This window comes from Aegilops tauschii, chromosome 3 (genome assembly GCF_002575655.3).
Source record: "Aegilops tauschii subsp. strangulata cultivar AL8/78 chromosome 3, Aet v6.0, whole genome shotgun sequence".
Classification (NCBI taxonomy): domain Eukaryota; kingdom Viridiplantae; phylum Streptophyta; class Magnoliopsida; order Poales; family Poaceae; genus Aegilops; species Aegilops tauschii.
The window spans coordinates 123,994,359-124,012,663 of record NC_053037.3 but is presented as its reverse complement, the minus strand read 5'-3'; the positions used below and the strand labels follow the sequence as shown (position 1 = coordinate 124,012,663).

Genomic DNA, 18,305 nt, shown 5'->3' with positions numbered 1-18,305 from the left:
GAGAAATCATTTCGTATGCCCCAATAATTTCTGTTCAAACATCATGATAACTTATATACCACATACGTGATAACTCACGTAGACCAAAGTGATAACTTTTGACCCAAAAAAATATGCCGGGACATATCAACATGTGATCTAGTTTTGAAGATCTCGTCGTGACGATTTTTTATGTCAAAACAGATTTTGAATTGGACTGACGGTTTGAGGTACAAAACATTTTGAATTTTTGATTTGAAAAGAATCCTTGGTGATATCATCAAATCTGTCTATTCATGCATGCATGCAATTAGTTGCTCTAATAAAGAGGGAATGTTATGCATTGAGAAAGTAGAATAATATGCAGGCATGACACATGCACTCGTTCGTATGTGTTCCTAATTGCTGAACAATCGGAAGTTAGTCGCATCCTAAAGAATAACATAGCCTACAAATAAGAAATGACTTACCTCTTTGCCGAGAATAATCAGAAAGAAAAAGATACTCCCTCCGTTCCTAAATATAAGTCTTTTTAGACATTTCAAATGGACTACAACATACGAATGTATGTAAATATATTTTAGAGTGTAGATTCACTCATTTTATTCTTTATGTAGTCACTTGTTGAAATCTCTAAAAACACTTATATTTGGAAACGGAGGGAGTACAACATTTCACTAGTAATATATTTTGAAGATTGGCGTTACCGTGTGAAAGGAAGTCGCGCTGTGTGGACATGACCACAGAATGTCACCGAGGGCCTTAAGTTTGTTGAGTCAACAGTTGTTTCTCTCCCCGCGTATTCAACGAACCTCTCAACCGAGTTGTTCCATTAACAATAAAATTCACTCAAATCAAAGGTCGTTGATCGTTGGGTGGCATTGTTTGTTTATTCATTTGCAAGAAAACTCTATAGCTAGTCGACGCAGGTTCCTGGTCCCTGGATGCTTTTGTACGTATCGATAAGTTGAGCTGCCCTAGATGGTTAAATACACTTCCTGGATGCAGATGCTCTAAATAAAGGCATTAGCCTTCTCCAGCCAACTCTTCCTCAAACCTGCTCCTTCCCTCTGCTTGATTGCTTCACCGCTCGCCTCTCCGGCTCTTCTCTTGATCCATACAATCAAGGATCAGCACCTCTCGAAACCTGCAGGTCTTGGATCTTTAGGTATGTTTTTGGATGTCAGTTAGTTGGCGCTTTGTTAAGTTTACACTTCATGCATGCTGTGTTAATTCTGAACACCCGAGAGTTCTCTCGGTTTGGCCTTCTTAGCTTTCTCGATCAAATCTCTAGGTTAATCCGCTAAGATAGGATCCAAAGTAACCTGCAAAGTATTTTATTTATGCGAAAATTGACACTGAGCTTTTATCGTGTTCAAAAGCGTTTCTGGCATCAAGTCTGATACAAAACATCCTTATTAATTTGATTCTTCTCAATTTTTTTCTTATTTTACAAACTATCGACGTATGCATAGATTCAATAACCAGTATGGTATTCTACTGTTTTTCTGTCGGATGAGGTTGTGTTGGAATAGTGCGTGAAAGACTCCAAGTTGGGGCGCCTTCAGGGACTACTGAGTACTCCCTAGTCAATTCCTAAATACTCCCTCCGTAAACTAATATAAAAACGTTTAGAATACTAAAATAGTGATCTAAACGTTCTTATATTAGTTTACAGAGGGAGTAGATGTTGTACTATAAGATAGCTATATGCTGTTTCCAACTTTAGTTTTCAACAACCTTTTTTGCATATTAGAGGAAATTTGAGATTTTTTTTACAACTATTATTGAAATTATAATATTATCACCTCAAAATTCTAACTAGTTTAGTAATATCGGTCTCCACAACTTGTTATGGGCACTAGACTTGCTGGCTTAGACTACTTGGTTTGATTGATTTCTGAAAAAGCCATGTACTTCCTCGGTCTTAGAACAAGTTGATTTTTAGCTTTATCCCGAATCAACAGATTTTAAGTTTCACTCGCTTTATTGAAGAAAAAAAAAGCTCAAATATTAAAGACACCAAGTTAGAAAACATTAGATTAGTTATGAAATATATTTTATATTGCACTTATTCATTGTCATAAATATTAATACTATTTCGTGCAAATTTGGTCAAACTCACGATTGGTAGACCAAGGACAAAACTATCAATCAACTTAATTTTGGAAGAAAGTATTATACTATATTGACCAAGTACAAAACCAAAGTGAATATGAATTCCAGGGCAAAACAAATACTCCCTCCGTCCCATAATGTAAGACGTTTTTGCAAGCTACATCAAAATGCACGCATAGTGCATCCTGAACACAAAGCAAATTGCATCATCAGTTAATCACAACACAAACATGAAGAAACACTTGCACTCATTTGTAATCGAATTCACATGGCAAAATCACAAAAGAGAGCAATTGAAAAAAAAAATCACCTTGGAGGAATTTCGTCGAACAATTGCTGTGCACCACGCTCAACTATGACCGGAGTTGGGCTGGACGCTGGTGGAACATATATGACGGAGTGTACTAGAAGGATGGGGAGGAGGTGGTGGAGGTTGCGGGCTTGTGGCTGCGATGGGGAGCTCGAGCCAGGCCCGTGACTGCTCGCCGCAGCGGCCAGAGGCAGGGGAGCTTTGCGGAGGCGGCAGAATTGATAGGGAAGAGGGCGGCTGTGCGGGGCCCGAGCAACTATGTTTCCGGCCGCTGCGTGTTCGATTCCGGGCAGGTGCAGGGCATCGAAGGACCTACATGGGCAGCAGAGTGGCGGAGGCGGAGTCTACTAGCCAGCTGGCACACAGAAGTGGCTTGGAGGGAGCGGGACGCCGCGGAAAATTCCAGCCGGAGCGGTCGCCCCTCCTGCACATGATTTCCAGGTTTTACCAAAACTTTTGGTTTGATATAAATACAGTATAGACACAGACATTTGTACATATGTATGAATGTACGCATTACTTTTATCGTCGACGGAGACGTCTCCTCCCACTAAATGTACATTGCCAAAATGTTTGAATTAAATCCAGCAAAATGCGAGGACCAATGTAAAGTCTAAAACTTGAACTCTTGTGAACAAGGATATCACTGTCCCCCTGACCATCCAATCACGGGTTGGTTCGTTGTTTGATATAGCTAGAAGACAATAATATACTCCGATTATTACCAAAAAAATAATATGAGTGTAGCAAATGAGATAAGTATACTTATAGAGCATAAAACCTGTCCACATTTGCTATATCGGTAGCTTTCAGGTAAGAATAAATAAGCTGATGGAGTACGGGACACCTACGCTGTAATTAATAATGGAGTCAGTTGATTTTTTTTAATACAGTACTGATGCAGACGCTCAATTGACATCCTTAATAAATGCAATTTATCTTGTACATATTTACGTATAAAATTGTATACTAAAGTTGTGACAAGTAATATGTATACGAGGGAGTAACAATATTTTGTTAAGAGCAACTCTAGCAGACCCCTCATCCTCCCAGCCCGCAAAACGTGTTTGCAGTTCATGCAAATACACCTTTGTGGTCCGGCGCGGACGGGCGCAGTTGCAGATCCCGCATAATGGACCTGTAAAAAAAGATATTCCCGGAATATACTTTTTTATTGGTCGGCTTTGCGGCGTCTGATCTTGCGTAGCTCCTCCCGGCCCGCAAAACTTAAATTTGCAACTTAAATTGATCTAGCATAATGCATTTCTTTGCTTTTACAACAACATTAGATACAGAAGACATCACCAAATCTTTGCTAGAATAGCAAAACCAAAAAAAACAGGAACCACAAGTATGCATTTCAGAAGATTTCCAACTTCCATAACTGCTCCCACAAGTTGGACTAATATCTTCTCCATGCATTCATTGTTGATCTGCGGATTCTTGATTTTGCATTCTTCTTTCTTCATCTTTGGTTCGAAAGAAGTATACGTTGCTTCCCCTCTAGTTGCACATGCAGCCGCATCATTGCCTTTGATTGTACTAAGGAGTGCACAAACATCTATTAGTTTCTTTCTATCAATAAATCAATGTATTGACCTTCCCAAAACCAAAATGAGCATCCATCGTCCTACACAAAAGAATGAGAAAGCTCGAAGTGAGCTACCACAATTGAACTAAAGAATGAGCTATCACATGAGCTATCGCAAGTGCACGTACCCGTCGTTTTCGCATCTGAAGAACACCCATCCGGGTTGCTTCGGCGTGCCCGAAGTGAGCCGCAACACTTTCCGCGTGCAGTCGTCGCACTGTATGAGCGGCATCGGCAAGCCACAAAGACGCTGCGCGAGCGCCGAGCCCGGTGGACGGCTGGACGAATCCATGCCCGCAAACCTTCGGCGGCGGTGGGCGGACGAACCCGTACCTGCATGCGGCGATGCGCCCTTGCCTGGGCTGCGGGAGAGGCTCCCCGACCACTCCATCGCTTGGGGCAGCAACCGGCGCCCGGGAAAAGCCAAATCCGGCGGCCCGCGATGAAGTGCCGTAGATCCGCAAATCCGACGGCCCGCCGACGCAGGGGGGAAGGGAGGGGAGGCCTCGTGCGCGTGGCGGCCTTTCAGCGTGCTCCTGTCGGCTACTTTCGCCGGAATCTTGGGCGGCGGCCGGCGTCGGCGCGAGGGGGGAGAGGAGAGGTGGTTGGTGGGGGAAAGCGCGGGATGAAATGTCACCCCACCAACCGCTTCCACTTATATGCAGGGCACCGCAGCCGCGCGGAGAAAACCCGCGTTTTCCCGAGTTGGGGTCGGGATTTTGCCACGCCCCTCAAAAATTTTTGCGGGCCAGGACGGGATGCGGGGTCTGCTCGGGCTGGTTTTTTTGCTCCGGCCCGCATTTTGACGTTTATTTTACGGGTCGGGGCGGGAAGCGGAGTCTGCTAGAGTTGCTAAAGGCAAAGCAACATGAATTGACCCATATGATCTCTGACCATGAGTTTACCACTGATTTTAGTGGTCTAGACCCGCAAGTCAGTGAGGCTATGAGTCTCCTTAGCCGGTTCGCTAGTGGAACACAAGTGCCTGCATCTTCCTGAGCCTCAAGTTCACGCAGGCGCTTAAGTTAGTTGAGTTTTAGCTCCACCCCGCAAATTAAGAAAACAAAACAAATAGTAGTAACTTACAAGCATACCCACCGGTAGCTAGTCTAGAAGCTCTGAAAAAAATGAGTAGGCACTACATTTTTTTATGGGAGAGCTGGCACCACGTCGCGCCGGATGAAACATAACATAAGCAATGGAAATTTGCAAAGTTTATACATACAAAGGAAAGCGCTTTAATGATTTGGCCATTTTAGAATTGCAAGAAAAGATCCTTTAGGGCACTATTCAAAAGTGCAAATAAACATCTTTTAAAAAGTGCCTAAATTTTGAAATGGAGGAAAAGTGTCTAAAATTTCAGGAGGAGTCATTATTATTTCGAACAACTCATACTTATAATTCTCAAGAAACTTTCCAAGAACCCCTACAAAGGATCCAACAGTTTTCCCCGCCAAAAGCAAAAAAAATTCAATACTTCAAATTCCCGGGCCTATGGATTATTTCTCCAAACATCATATAAGATAAACTTATAGTCAACATTGATCACCATAATTACGCAAACATAATTGATCGTCCATTTGAGCAACAGTTTAATATGTGAACTTTAACTGCCTTATTTTACTATACAATTATGGTGATGTTTGAAAGTTTGTTACATAGTTTGGTACAACCGTGTGGAAATACAAAGCTTAGAATTAAAATATATACCTCAAACATAAGAAAACTTAGCTAAGGCCACAATCACCGGGATTCACTATAGATGCTATCCGGTATCGCATATGATCATTGTAGCACAATGTTGTGACCGCAGCTAACTGATACACATAGACGTTGAGGGGGAGTGTTGAAATTTATTGTCTACCTCTCTTCATCAGTTTGTCCTTTTAAAGCAACTGGCTGGACCATGAATTCAATATGGTATCTGAGCCAAGAGGTATTAAACGAGTTTAAGACTCTGCCAATGTAGTATTAAAAAATTATATTCTGTGGCCTACATCGATCCCATCATCTAAGGACTAAGATAGCCTAGGCGTGAGGCGGAGTGTTAAAATATATTGCATGCCTTTTTTCATCATTTCGGACTTTTAGAACAACGGGTTGGGACATGAATTCAATAGTTTGTGCATGCAGGACAATAAAATGGGAGACAAGTCTAGCAAATATGACAACAATCTGGCGCATGACAATAAAATGGGTGGCGAGTCTAGCAAATATGACAGACAATATGGAGAGGATGTTAGAGCATCTCCAGCCGTTGCCCCCCCCCCCCCCCCCCCCCCGGACGCATAAAAATCGCCCCTGGGGGCGAGCCGGGCGGTTTTGCGCCCAGTCGTCGCCCCCAGGCGCCGAAATTGGCCCACTTTTCAGCCCCATTTCGGCGAATAAAGGGCCCATATGGGCGAGAATAGGCCCATATTCGGCGTGGTTCCCGTGTCTCGGCGTTCAATTATCAACACAATTTTTTCTTATCACATATTTCATCACAGAAAAATCAAATACTTCAACAAAATAGTACAACAACAAATAGTTCAATACAAATTATATAGTTCAACAAATAAAAACTCATATTTCATCACACGGCGTCCCCCTTGAGCCTCCATAGGTGCTCAATCAGATCTTTCTGCAGTTGATGATGCACCTATGGGTCTCGGATCTCCTGACGCATACTGAGATAGGCAGTCCAGGTTGCCGGTAGCTGGTGATCAACTTCGGCTAGAGGACCCTGCCTGTAGTATGGTTCAGTGTCAAACACTGGGTCTTCTTGCTCGCTCTCGATGATCATGTTGTGCAAGATGACACAGCAAGTCATAATCTCCCACATTTGATCTTTGGACCAGGTCTGAGCGGGGTACCGGACAACAGCAAATCGAGATTGGAGCACACCAAATGCCCGCTCGACATCCTTCCTGCAAGCCTCCTGAATCTTCGCAAACCAGGCGTTCTTGCTGCCTGCCACAGGGTTTGAGATCGTCTTCACAAATGTCGACCATCTTGGATAGATGCCATCAGCTAGATAGTACCCCTTGTTGTAGTGCCGCCCATTGATCTCGAAGTTCACCGGAGGAGAATGACCTTCAACAAGCTTGGCAAAGACAGGAGAGCGCTGCAGCACGTTGATGTCATTGTGAGTTCCTGGCATACCAAAGAAGGAGTGCCAAATCCAGAGGTCCTGTGTGGCCACCGCCTCAAATACCACACTGCAACCGCCTTTGGCGCCTTTGTACATCCCCTGCCAAGCAAATGGGCAATTCTTTCATTTCCAATGCATGCAGTCGATGCTTCCAAGCATCCCAGGAAATCCTCTTGCTGTATTCTGTGCTAGGATCCGAGCAGTGTCTTCTGCATTGGGTGTTCTCAAGTATTGCGGTCCAAACACTGCCACCACTGCCCGACAGAACTTGTAGAAACACTCTATGCTGGTGGACTCGGCCATGCGCCCATAGTTGTTGTCGAGTGAATCACCGGGAGCTCCGTATGCAAGCATCCTCATCGCTGTCGTGCACTTCTGGATGGAGGTGAATCCAAGGGCGCCGGTGCAATCCATCTTGCACTTGAAGTAGTTGTCGAACTCCCGGATGGAATTCACAATCCTGAGGAAGAGCTTTCGGCTCATCCGATAACGGCGCCAAAATGTTTTCTCGCCGTGAAGTGGAGCATCGGCGAAGTAGTCGGAGTAGAGCATGCAGTAGCCTTCGAGACGATGCCGGTTCTTTGCTTTCACCCGCCCCGGCGCTGACCCACCTCGCCGCGGCTTTTCATTGCTCGCCAGCAGCTGGGCGAGGGCGGCGAGCACCATGAGATGCTCTTCTTCCTCGACGTCGGCCTCGGCTTCCTCCTCCAGCAGCGCGGCGAGCGCTTCCTCGTCATTCGAGTCCATCGCCGAGGCAGGCAAATCGCCGAACACCTTGCGCCCGGTGGGCGTGTACCCGCCGCTAAACTGCCCCTCCGCGGCCGGAAACGCCCAGCTGCTGTTGGAGGGGCTGCCGCGGCGAAGCTCTGCTATTTTTCCGGCGGGGAATGGCTATCTAGCGGTGAAGGGCGGCGGGCAGCGCCGGGATATAGGTAGTGGCGGCCGAGGGCGCGGGGGGTGGGAGGCGAGTCGGGAAGAAAACCTTGACTTTTCCCCTGACGGTGTGGGCCAGCCGCACTTTTCCCTTGCGCCGGAGCCCCCAATTGCCCCCCAGTGCGCCGGGTTCGGCCTGTGACCGCCGGGCAGAAAAAAGGGCCGAACTGGCGATTTTCGGCGTCCTGGGGCCGCGACTGGTGCGTTTTTTTTGCGCCGGCGCCGAAAAAGTGGCCTGAGGGGGCCTGTTGGGGGCGCGGCTGGAGATGCTCTTATGCAACCAAACATCACTACCACCAAAGTTACCATTTCAGTATCTGAAAATGATCACAAACAACTTCTCTGATGAGCATGCTCTCGGTAGTGGTGGTTCAGGTGTGGTATACAAGGTATATTTAAACCTAGACAACAATATCTAGATGACCCTATGAACCTATTAATAAGATAATTTAAACAGGGAAGGATGAGTAATGGAGAATTCGTTGCCGTGAAGAAACTTCAAGTGTCATTGCCAAGCTTTCAGAAACAGTTTGAGAATGAGGTGTATCGTCTAATGTACCTTAATCACCCGAATATAGTGCGACTTCGAGGGTACTGCTACGAAACACAGAATATATGTGTAGAGCACAATGGGAATTTCGTCTTTGCGGAGATGTCAGAAAGGTTGCTTTGCTTGCAATATTATGCTAACGGAAGCCTTGCTGGTTATATTTCAGATATAACAATTCAACACGGGCATATGTTGCCTGTATGTCTGTGTTTATATGTTTAGTTGCCTACGACTTTTTCGTTTAATAGTATCTATACCATAATTTTGAGATCCTTAAGATATCATTACGCAGTTAATTATGATTTCGCAGTCTTCGTTCACCATACTTTTGGCTGGGCAGTGGGGATTAGGACAACTTAATTTGCATGTATACAATATGGCTGTTATAGTTTTCAAGTTAATTATGAATATGCGATAAACACATCGGTCATGACGAAGGACAATGCAGTTCGAATCTGCAGTGTTTTCATATATTATCAACAGTATAAAATAGATTTTTGCATAACATGTGTAAAAAATGTTATTTCTTTTTGTAAAAAATGTAGATGAATCTTCTGGACTTGAGTGGGACACCCGCTATAACATAATTGTCGAGATTTGCTATGGTTTAAAGTACCTTCATGAGGGAAAAGATAAGCCCGTGCTCCATATGGACCTAAAGCCGGCCAACATATTGCTGGATAATGCTATGAAGCCAAAGATTACAGACTTTGGTCTTTCAAGACTACTCGATCAACAGCAAACTATAAGCACTTCAAGTCGTGATGGAACACTGTAATTATCCATTCTATTTTATTGGTTTACAAAATATTTCCCGTGCACAGTGTTGTTATTTTGTACCTTCAAACTTCACAAACTTAACCTTGCGATGTAGGGGTTACATGGCACTAGAATACCTACATGGAGGTACGGTCACAGCTAAATCAGACATACTTAGTTTGGGTGTAATAATTTTGGAGGTAATAACAGGACACAAGGACTACCCAGATGTTACAAGAACATCATCCGAGAGATTTGTGGAGCTTGTAAGAAATCGATGTCCTGTTTCGACAAAGAGCATGTTACATTTTAATTTTGCATACTGGTACCACTCTATATTCATTTTTCGATTTCTCAGACACTTGATAAATGGAGGTCCAGAAATCCATTGAACAAATCACCAGGCTATATACCAAAAATAAGAAGATGCATTGAGATAGGTCTAGCATGTGTGAATCCTGAGCGGAAGGGAAGGCCATCAACAGGCGAGCTTATAAAGTTGCTACAAGGAAGAATGACGTTAGACGAGGTATAGTAATTACTTAATCATAATGCACGTAAATGTCATCAAAACACCTCGAAGAGTACAAGTTGTGCACATTCAAATAAGATACACCTGCAATGCATCGGGTCTGTCCTAACCGTGATCACTATCAGGGATTTTGTAAAATTTAAATGAGGCAAAATATTGTCATAGTTAACCAGTGGAATATATAGATTGCAGCTGTTAGAGTAGTCATTATGGTATACGACTTCTAATCCAAGTCAGTTTTGTACCCTTACCCCAAGTCGGTTTGTATCCTTTTATATACTTTTGTATGCCGCACCAAATCATCAATAAGCAACAGTTTTATTCAGCTTTCATGGTATCAGATACCGGTCCCAGGGTTTAGGGTATGGCTCCGCCAACGCCACCGCCGCCGCCGCCGCCCGGCTACTTCGAGCGCCGGGCCGCACTCATCGCCAAGGCCGCCAACGCCGCGGCCGCTTCTCTCTCGGCCCTCACCATAGCTCCACAAAACTACCCTGCACCCATCCTCGCCGCACCAATATCTCTTGCTGACACAATCTCCGACGTCAGTCCCTACATCCCCATAGTTCTTGATCTCGCCGCCCACAACTACTACCATTGGAGACATCTCTTCGATCTCCACCTCGGCCGCTGCAACCTGCGCTCGCATGTCGCCGCCAACTGTCTTCCCCGCCCCGACGATCCGCAATGGTTGAAAGACGATCTCGCGATCGTCCAGTGGTTCTATACCCGCATCACCACCGAGATCTTCAACATGCTCGATCACGACGGCGCCACCGCTGCCAACATCTGGCACTCCCTCTGTCAGCTCTTCCAAAGCAACACCGACGCTCGGAAAAACGCTCTCCACACCGAGCTTCGCAATATGGTGCAAGGAGACGCCCCGGTGAACCTGTTTTGCCAGCGCGTTAAGACCATTGGTGATGAGCTCCGCGAACTCGGCGATACAGTTAGCGACTCACAGCTAATCAATATCGTCGTCGTCGGCCTCAGCGAAGACTTTGACAAGCAAGCCTCGTTCATACCGATGATACGGCCCCCTCCTAGCTTCGCTGAAGTTCGTTCCTTGCTACAACTCACGGCGGAAACACAAGCTCGCAAGGACTCTCGCCCCAAGGTCTTTCATGCTGCGGCTCGTCCTCCTCTGTCGTCTACACCAGCGCCGCCTTCCAGGTCGGCTCCTGCCGCCGGGCCGTCCGCATCGTCATCTGTTCAACCGCCCCCAGGCTGGCGTCCTAGTCCGAACTACCGCGGCAAAAACCCTATCTACAGGCCGTCGTCGACTCGTTCGGTTCCGCCTACAACATCACCAGCACCGAGTCCTGCACCACCCACCAGTGCTCCATTTGCGGTTGCATGGCGGCCTCCTCATGATCCTTGGACGGGGCTTGTTCAAGCATGGCCCATGCCCTGGTTCGCTCCGTCCACCCTCGGTGCTCCGCCGGCATACTCAGGTGCCTGGCAACCCGGCCTTCGGCCGCCTACTGGTGCTCCCGGGGTTCTCAACCCCCGACAGCCGGCCAATGCCTATCACGCCGCCCCGACGTATGCTCCTTATGGTCATTACACCAGCGACGGCGGCGCCTACTACACACCTCAGCCGGCCCTGCTCCCGGCGCCACCCCCACCACAGCCGGCCAATGCCTACTACACTCCCCAGCCGGCCCTACTGCCTTCACCATCGTATCCGCCGGCACTGCTTCCGACGCCACCCTCACCTGTGACGCCGAGCTGGGATCAAGCTGCCTTTCTCCAGGCCATGAATAACTTTGCTGCACAAGGAAACTCAGGTACGGATTGGATCTTTGATTCAGGGGCCTCTAGTCATATGTCTGCATCTAGTAATTGGTTATATTCTTGCACTAAATCTCCTTTCCCTTCCATTATCCTTGGAGATGGATCATCTATTCCTATATATTGTGTTGGTCAGGCTCAACTTCCCTCTTCCACCAAACCTCTTTTACTTCGCGATGTTCTAGTTGCACCCGCCCTCATTAAAAATCTTATCTCTGTTCGCCAATTTACTTGCGACAATCTAGTTTCGGCTGAATTTGACCCTTTTGGTTTATCTGTGAAGGATTACCTGACCAAGGCCGAGATCGCTCGCTTCAATAGCTCCGGTGATCTTTATTCTCTTAATGAAGTTCCTGCCGCCACACCTCCAACATCCATGCTGGCCTCCGTCGATCTCTGGCATCGTCGCTTGGGCCATCCCAACCCCGCCGTCTTAGCTTCTATGCTTAGTGAATTTACCATACCATGTAATAGGGACTCTCATAATTCTGTGTTTTGCGAGTCTTGTCAATTAGGCAAACATGTGCGTCTTCCCTTTAGTTCCTCTAGTTCTTGCAGCACTTATCCCTTTGAATTAATACATTGTGATTTATGGACCTCTCTCATTGCAAGTGTTTCGGGTTTTAAATAATACCTTGTTATCCTAGATGATTTCACCCACTTTGTCTGGACTTTTCCTCTACGCAACAAATCCGAGGTCCATTCTCTTTTCCTTAATTTTCAACGCTATGTGTCTGTTCACTTCTTCCTCCCAATTCGCTTTATCCAATGTGACAATGGTCGCGAGTTTGATAACATTAAAAATCGTACTTTCTTCTTACAACATGGCATCCTGCTTAGGTTCTCATGTCCCTACACATCCCCTCAAAATGGTAAAGCAGAACGCTCTCTTCGCACCCTCAATGATATAGTTCGCACTCTCCTCATTCAATCATCTATGCCTCCCAAGTTTTGGGCTGAAGCCCTACACATGGCCACCTTCCTTCTAAATATTCGACCTTCTAAAACTAAACCCAACACTACTCCCTATTATTCCCTCTTTCTTTCCCACCCCGACTACTCCGCGGTTCGTGTTTTCGGCTGTCTCTGTTTTCCCAATGCCTACGCCACTTCTGCAAATAAATTGTCACCACGCTGTATCCCATGTGCTTTTCTCGGCTTCTCTGACGAGCACAAAGGCTATCGCTGTCTCGACCTTCACACCGGACACGTTCATGTCTCTCGTGATGTCACGTTTGCTGAGCACATTTTTCCTTTCTCACAACGCACTACTACACCATCCAACACCCCTAGCTCCGCAAACACCCCCTCTCCCCGTCCTTTCCAACTATATACTCCCCTACCTGCCGAACACAACTTATCACCACCATCATTAACACCCACCATAGCCAATCCCAACCATACACTCACCCCACCCGAGACGTTCCCAACACCCCCGGCCCCTGCTCCCTCCCCAACACCCCCGGCCCCTACTCCCACTCCACCACCCAGCCCTGCTCCCACTCCACCACCCAGCCCTACTCCTTCGTCCGACTCTTCCGCTGCGCCGGACTCACCAGTACCCACCTTACCCCCTCGTGCTATTCCTACAGCAGCCCCGATTAATGATCATCGCATGCGTACTAGGGCCAAATCAGGATTTCATCAACCCCAAGACCGCCTAAACCTTCATACCTCCGTATCTCTCACTTCTCTTCCAAAGAATTACAAAACTGCTCTACTTGATCCCAATTGGGCCGCTGCCATGCAAGAAGAATATAGTGCTTTACTTCAAAACAACACCTGGCAACTTGTTCCTCGTCCTCCCAATACAAATATTGTTTCTGGCAAATGGATTTTCGCCAAAAGTTCCACTCCGATGGGAGCCTCTCACGATATAAAGCCAGGTGGGTTTGTCGTGGCTTTTCTCAGCAACAAGGAATTGATTACGAAGAAACCTTCTCTCCTGTTGTTAAACCTAGCACCATTCGCACCGTTCTTAGTGTTGTTGTCTCCTCTTCATGGCCCATTCACCAACTTGACGTTAAAAATGCTTTCCTCCATGGTTCCCTTCAAGAAACTGTCTACTGCCAGCAACCTCTGGGTTTTGAAAATCCATCCTTTTCAACTCATGTATGTCTTCTTCAGAAATCTTTCTACGGTCTTAAACAGGCCCCACGAGCTTGGTTTCAACGCTTCTCCTCCTTCATTCAAACAATAGGCTTCACTCCATCTCTCTCCGACACCTCTCTTTTTGTGTATCATCAAACTTCTGACACTGCCTATTTACTTCTCTATGTAGATGATATCATTCTTATCGCCTCCTCTCAAAAGTTCTTAGATCATATTGTCTCTCTTCTTAGATCTGAATTTTCTATGTCCAGCCTTTTTCTTTCCCAACGCCAATATATTCTTGATCTTCTTAATCGTGCTGGTATGCTTGACTGTCAATCATCTCGCACTCCTGTCGATACTAGTTTTAAACTTTCGGCTACCGGTGAACCCTTTTCCGATCCTACTCTCTATCGTAGCCTAACAGGTGCTCTCCAATATCTCACCATTACTCGTCCTGAAATCTCTTTTGCTGTTCAACAAGCATGTCTCTATATGCATGATCCCCGGGTTCCTCACTATAATCATGTTAAACGCATTCTTCGGTATTTAAAAGAAACTCTCAATCATGGTCTCCACCTCAATAATTCTTCTCCAAACTCGCTTACCGCATACTCTGATGCAGACTGGGCTGGTTGTCCTGACACTCGAAGGTCTACTTCCGGTTTTTGTGTTTTGCTTGGTAACAATTTGATTTCTTGGTCTTCGAAAAGACAGGTTACAGTCTCACGTTCGTCGGCCGAGGCTGAGTATCGCGCTGTGGCACATGCCATTGCAGATACAATCTGGATTCGGCAGTTACTCTCCGAGCTACACAGGCCTATTGAGCAGGCCACTATTGTCTACTGTGACAACATATCAGCAGTCTACATGACCAGCAATCCAGTTCAACACCGACGCACAAAGCATATTGAGATTGATATTCATTTTGTTCGTGAAAAGGTTGCTCTTGGTCAGGTTCGGGTGCTTCATGTTCCCTCTACGGCTCAGTTTGCTGACATTTTCACCAAGGCACTGCCTACTAAGCCGTTTCAAGATATCTGTTTCAGTCTCAACGTCGTCGAGCCTGCCGTTGATACTGCGGGGGGATGTTAGAGTAGTCATTATGGTATACGACTTCTAGTCCAAGTCAGTTTTGTACCCCTACTCCAAGTCGGTTTGTACCCTCTTATATACTCTTGTATGCCGCACCAAATCATCAATAAGCAACAATTTTATTCAGCTTTCAGCAGCGTCTAGAATGGAAGCAACCTGTTTCCCGGCCGACCTAACTGCCATCCATGAGATTCTAGAGAGGGAGGGATACAAAGAAGACGAAGGGGTTGCATCTGAGGTAATTAAAGAGAACTATTCCCTCTATTCCAGATTATTAGACGGAGGTAATCCATTCTTGTTTCACCTTTATTTTTTTATTTTTAATTCAGTGGGCTTACATGTTCATCATCCTCCATGGTGCAGCTATCTTTCCAAATGTGGACAGACCAAATGCAAGAGACGATTACCCACAGAAAAAAGGGTGATGATGCATTCCAAGCTGGAGACTTTCAGGCAGCATTGGACAATTTTACTGAGGTAATGCCTTGAACTTATCACCAGGAGATATTTGGCGTTCTAGACTGCAGTATGCCCTGATTCATCCTTTTCCTGTCATTGTTTCACAGTTTATTGATACTGGGATATTGGTTTCACCGGTTGTTTATGCCAGACGTAGCTTGTGCTACCTTATGTCTGACCAACTTGATGCTGCCCTCCAAGACTTGAAGATAGTAGAGGGCATCTTTGAAAAATGCTCTTATAAATGGCCCACGGCACTCTACATGGAGAAAATTGCGGTTTCAATGCTAGACAATCAGAGTCCTCGTAGCGCAACCGAAATGTTGAATGAGGCGTCGCACCTCGAAGAGGAGAGGCGTGGGAATGAAACTTTCAGCTTTCAGACCAACGAGGGATTTACATTCCCAAAATTGAGCCAATAGTGCTTAGACGTTTTTGTAGTTTGAAAAAAAAATGGAGGGAGTAGCGTCCTATGCGAGTAAAGTATCACACTTGTGGGAATGGACTCTTTGATGCCACGGTCGGTGTAGTGCAAACAGTTAACGCCGTAGCCGGCCTGAAACCATTTGTTTCTGAAGAGAGATTTGGCCTATCGCACCGAAGGGTGTGGTGAACGAGGGCCTTGCGGCAGGGAACGACGCCTCTAATGCCATCGCTACCAGTGAGGTGGGCGGCTCTGCCGCTGTCGTGACCGGGGGCGGCACGATCCCTCCAGCCTCTCCGACAAGATCTACTTCGCCATCCGCCCAAGCGGCAGCGTCCTCGCTGTGGCGCAGCTCCTGCATCCAGAAGCTGTATGACGGGCCAAGGGTGGGCTCTGTTGAGCGCGCCGCCAAACGCAAGGCAGCCGGCAGCTCATCTGATGGCGGGGCGCGGCGCCGCCCTCGCACCTCCTCTGCCACTAGGAAGAAGAAGGCCAAGCTGCAGCACGTGTCCGAGCTCCTCGGGCTCCTTCTCCAAAAGACACCTATGCCGCTCACCAGGGGCAAGGTTAAGCAGATCGCGCGCTGCTGTGATCTGAATGTCGACGCCATCCTCGAAGCGGTCTCTCAGAGCTCGTCGTCATCCCCCAAGACTAGACATGGATAGATGGTGCCGAGCAGACCATTCCCTCCTGAAGTCGTTTGTACTTTGTACCCTGCATGCTTATGAGCCCAGCTTGGTTATCCTTTTAAGGGTTGTTTTAGCTACATTTCGCTTATGCGCCGGTTCGCAAACGGGCGCCTGAATGTTGTTTTTATTCTGTAAAAACAGTTCAAAAAAGGAGGTGGTGCAACCGGGAGTCGAACTGCCGATCTCTTACTTAATCTCGAACGACAGAACCACTAACTTGTTTTCTTTTGATTGTTCTCTCCAGCCACGAGAATCCTTCGGTTTTGGGAACCAGGTTTTTTCCCGGTTCGTTTTCATTTCCGGGGCGGTTTTTATTTGGTTTTTCTTTTCCTTTTCTTTTTCAAATACGTGTTTGTATTCGTTTTTTCCAAATTGATGATTTTCCATTTTTGCGTTTTTATAAAAAAATCGATGAATTTTTTTCATATTTATGAACTTTTTTCAAAATCTAGGAACTTTTTTCAAAATTGATGAAACTTTTTTTTAATTTCATGAACTTTTTTTATATTTCAATGAACTCTTTTACGAATTTGATGAAGTTTTGTTCAAATTCGATGAACTTTTTTGAAGTTTGATGAACTATTTTCAAAATTGATGAACTATTTTCAGATGTGACGAACCTTTTCAAATGTGATGAACGTTTTTAAAAATCCAGTGAACTTTTTTCAAATCCGATTTTTTTTTTCAAATTTGTGAATTTTTTTCAAATCTGGTGAGCTTTTTTCAGATTTATGAACTTTTTCAAATTTCAGCGAATTTGATAAAAGTTCATCAAAAATTGAAAAAAAACCATCGGTTTGATAAGAGTTCACGAATTTGAAAAGAATTCATCATATAAGGAAGAAAAAATAAAAAACAAAAACGAAAAGTGGAAAATGGAAAAAGGGAAAAGGGAAAAGGAAACAAGAAAAGAGGGGAAACAATGTAAGCTATCAGATGTGCCTAAGTGGCCGACTCGTAAGAGCGTTGTACCCAGGAATAGGAGGTCGCTGGTTCGATCCTTCTTTCACGCGCCATTTTCTGTTTTTGTTTCCTTTTGGCTGCGCCTCTGTTTTGGGCCGGCCCATAAGTGCGGCAGAGTGGGCGCCGGAACTCCTAGTTGGCGCAGAAGGCGCTGGAGTTCCCCTGAGGGTTGTTGTGGGTGTGTGGGGGGGGGGGGGGGGGTCAACAAATCTGTTTGTTGTGAAAATATAAAAGGAAAAATAAAGCCCAGTTTGGCTCAATTTTAGTGTGACTAAAAAACCCACTTTTCGCTGTGACAAGTAAACCCAGATTTCGCCATGCTATGATTTTTTTTTTGCAATGGTCCAAAATTAAAACTGTTTGTGATACACAAAGAATGAAAAACAAATATATTACCAAAAAATACCCAAACTGGAAAAAGATACTTTTTAATGCAAATGACACAAAAGGGAAAAAGATCAAGGCAATTTGCATGTGAACATGGTGGCAAGAAATCTAGATTAAAAATATATGACATTTTTACTATAAATACATGAAGAGTGTGCATGAAAATTTGCCATCATGTGGAGCACAAAAAATAAATAAAAAGTGCAACATCTATTGTTAGTAGTAATTGCCATGTTTTGTAAAAGTAAATGTGCGAGAGTGTATGGAAGTAAAAATTGCAATGAATAATCAAAAAAGGCAAAAAAAAATTGCTATTTTTGACGTGGCAAAATAAAACTAACTTGCCATTCTACATAAATGTACATTTGTCGTGAGCGATGGAGGTAAAAGTTGTCGTGTATGTGAAGATAAAATTGCCACGACAATGGATGTAAATATGCGATGGCAATAAAAACCCAAGTTTGCCATGGCAACAATAAGGAAGTAAATATTGACATA

The 18,305-nt window shown here is 45.4% G+C and overlaps 1 protein-coding gene and 1 long non-coding RNA gene across 3 annotated transcripts; one reads left to right on the top strand and one right to left on the bottom strand.

Moving 5' to 3' along the window:
- Positions 1 to 781: 781 nt before the first annotated feature.
- On the bottom strand, positions 782 to 2,728 carry LOC120975401 (uncharacterized). Its single transcript, XR_005771174.2, has 2 exons — positions 2,408 to 2,728; positions 782 to 1,126 (listed from the first exon to the last, which is right to left on the bottom strand). It is a non-coding gene; the product is annotated as an uncharacterized lncRNA (long non-coding RNA).
- Positions 1,045 to 15,836, top strand: LOC109750302 (serine/threonine-protein kinase BSK1-2-like). 2 transcript variants are annotated; one of them, XM_073495910.1, is made up of 8 exons: positions 8,528 to 8,727; positions 8,781 to 8,812; positions 9,160 to 9,388; positions 9,489 to 9,639; positions 9,732 to 9,902; positions 15,013 to 15,123; positions 15,249 to 15,362; positions 15,452 to 15,836. In XM_073495910.1, exons 1-8 carry the CDS (start codon positions 8,528 to 8,530, stop codon positions 15,764 to 15,766), a joined length of 1,323 nt encoding a protein of 440 aa, XP_073352011.1. In that variant the 3' UTR covers positions 15,767 to 15,836. The 2 variants fall into 2 exon arrangements, 1 of the variants encoding a protein (XP_073352011.1); XR_012180943.1 differs by lacking the exons at positions 8,528 to 8,727; positions 8,781 to 8,812; positions 9,489 to 9,639; ... (2 more) ...; positions 15,249 to 15,362; positions 15,452 to 15,836 and adding an exon at positions 1,045 to 1,147 and having other exon boundaries at positions 9,160 to 9,264.
- Positions 15,837 to 18,305: the final 2,469 nt, after the last annotated feature.

What these genes read in the sequence shown, in the direction of transcription:
- LOC109750302 (XM_073495910.1), top strand. Translation starts at nt 8,528, where the DNA reads ATGAGTAATGGAGAATTCGTTGCCGTGAAGAAACTTCAAGTGTCATTG. An exon ending in CCGAGAGATTTGTGGAGCTT is followed by an intron (nt 9,640 to 9,731) that starts GTAAGAAATCGA and finishes TCGATTTCTCAG; the next exon opens with ACACTTGATAAATGGAGGTC. An exon ending in ACGAAGGGGTTGCATCTGAG is followed by an intron (nt 15,124 to 15,248) that starts GTAATTAAAGAG and finishes TCCATGGTGCAG; the next exon opens with CTATCTTTCCAAATGTGGAC.